A 1,807-nucleotide genomic window follows, 5' to 3' on the forward strand; every position below is an offset into this window, starting at 1 on the left:
ACAGCCCTGGATCGGGATGGGGACAGCCCTGGATCGGGATGGGGACAGCCCTGGGCCACTCTGAGATGGATTTGGGGACATCAGAGGGGATGGCAGCACCCAGGCCAGCCCTGGGCCAGCAGAGGCTCAGTCACCTCTCCCCGTGCGCCCGATTGGCCCCAATTTTGGGCACCTTTGGGTGCTGCCGGGCTGTGTGAGCCCATCCCCACCCGTTSTGTGTCTCCTGAAGTGAAGCAGCTGAAGCAGCCCCAGCCCGGSCAGGGCTCCCCGCAGGAGCAGGAGCTGGAGGTGACCCCRGMRTGTGAGGATGRTGAGGATGGTGAGGAGGAAGAGCCCGTGGTCCRGGCGGCTCCTGGCACAGGTTGGCACCTTTGGTCGATGTCCCAGTGATGGGGAGAGGGGAGCCAGGCGAGGACAGAGGGCACGGGGTCAGGAGGACAAAAAGGGGCTCTTTCAAACCAGGTCTGCTGAATTTTGCAGTTATTTCGCTTTTCTCTCCGTTCCTGCTGCTCCCTTGACATTTCAGCTTCATTGCACGGAGGGAACCACAGCAGAGGCAGCTCTTCCACAGCTCCTTTGCCTCTGACTGGTTTCATTTATAGTTTTTAACTCCTCACGTGTTTTTTTCTGGGGTTTAGGGTGGGTTTTTCCCGCTTTAGCTGTGCCTGACCCCACACTGAGGGAAGGCTGGCTGCAATGGAACGGCTTCAGTGTCTTTCAGGATAAACACAGCCAATTCCTTGCTGGAAGGGCAGCTGGAGGGACATCCTGGCTGGCTCCTGGTGTGCCACGAGGGCTGGGCTCCCTCCCTGGGCACGCTGCTCTGCCGGCAGCTCGGCCACCTCAGGTGGGCACAGCACAGGCAGCTCTGGTGCTTTCCTGGGCAGGTTGGGCTTGGCAAAAGCAGCTGCTTTGGGGTTTGTAGGGGCAGCAGGGCCAGGTCACCCCATCCCCGCGGGAATCCAGGGCTTGGGACCTGCAGGAGCAGCTCCTTCCAGCCTCAAAGGTCATTCCCAGCTGTCAGAACTGGGGTTGGGATGCTCCCATGGCATTCCTGACCCCCTTCCCAGMCATTTCCCGTTGCTCCCGCAGAATGACCCAGCAGAAAGGGGTGAACCTGAGCGATGTGCGGGTGAGCCAAGGGCAGCGGTTCCTGCAGGTGAGAGCCCGCCCGGGACACAGCCTGGAGGAGAGGTGGCAGTTCAGGTAAGGGTGGCTCTGGGCCCAGGAGGGTTTGCTGGAGCCTTTTCTCAGGTTTAACCACAGAAATGTGCGGGTGCTGTGCAGCAAAACCCCTTTGGGAGCTGCTCCAGCCTCCCTGGAGCTCCCCAGGCTTTGGGGTGATGTTTATCCTGAGCAAAGCCTTGTTCCCACCCAGGAGCAGCTGCGAGTCCGGCCGGGTTGTGGCTCTGCAGTGCTCAGGTGAGGGATTCCCTGCCCTGTCATGTCCCCAGGATCTCCTGCTGTCCCGTTTGCCCTGCTGAGCCTGTCCCYGTTCCTCACAGAGTGCGGGCTGCAGGCGGGGGCCGTGCGGGTGGTGGGGGGCACAGACGTGTCCCCCGGCCGCTGGCCCTGGCAGGTCAGTGTGTGCCAGGGCTCCCAGCACCGCTGTGGGGGCTCCGTGCTGGCCCCCGAGTGGATCCTCACAGCAGCTCACTGCGTGCACAGGTACCTGAGCTTCCCGTGCCCCCAATCCCTGTGTCCCCATTCCTTGGGCTCCCTGTGCCCCCCATTCCCCGTGCCCCTCCATTCCCTGTGCCCCCATTCTCAATGCCCCCATTCTGTGGGTTCCCCATGTCCCCAATCC

At 62.2% G+C, this 1,807-nt stretch overlaps 1 protein-coding gene across 1 annotated transcript in view; it reads left to right on the forward strand.

Moving 5' to 3' along the window:
- Positions 1-1,807, forward strand: part of TMPRSS5 (transmembrane serine protease 5) — a 4,733-nt gene that overhangs the window by 587 nt on the left and 2,339 nt on the right. Inside the window, exons 3-7 of the mRNA XM_057382528.1 lie at positions 230-361; positions 712-847; positions 1,093-1,206; positions 1,379-1,422; positions 1,506-1,660. Coding sequence (XP_057238511.1) covers positions 230-361; positions 712-847; positions 1,093-1,206; positions 1,379-1,422; positions 1,506-1,660 — 581 coding nt within the window. The remainder of the gene's footprint in view (positions 1-229; positions 362-711; positions 848-1,092; positions 1,207-1,378; positions 1,423-1,505; positions 1,661-1,807) is intronic.

The sequence above is a fragment of the Malurus melanocephalus genome, unplaced genomic scaffold (assembly GCF_030028575.1).
Source record: "Malurus melanocephalus ecotype Western Australia unplaced genomic scaffold, MMel_1.1 scaffold_574, whole genome shotgun sequence".
In the NCBI taxonomy this organism is placed as follows: domain Eukaryota; kingdom Metazoa; phylum Chordata; class Aves; order Passeriformes; family Maluridae; genus Malurus; species Malurus melanocephalus.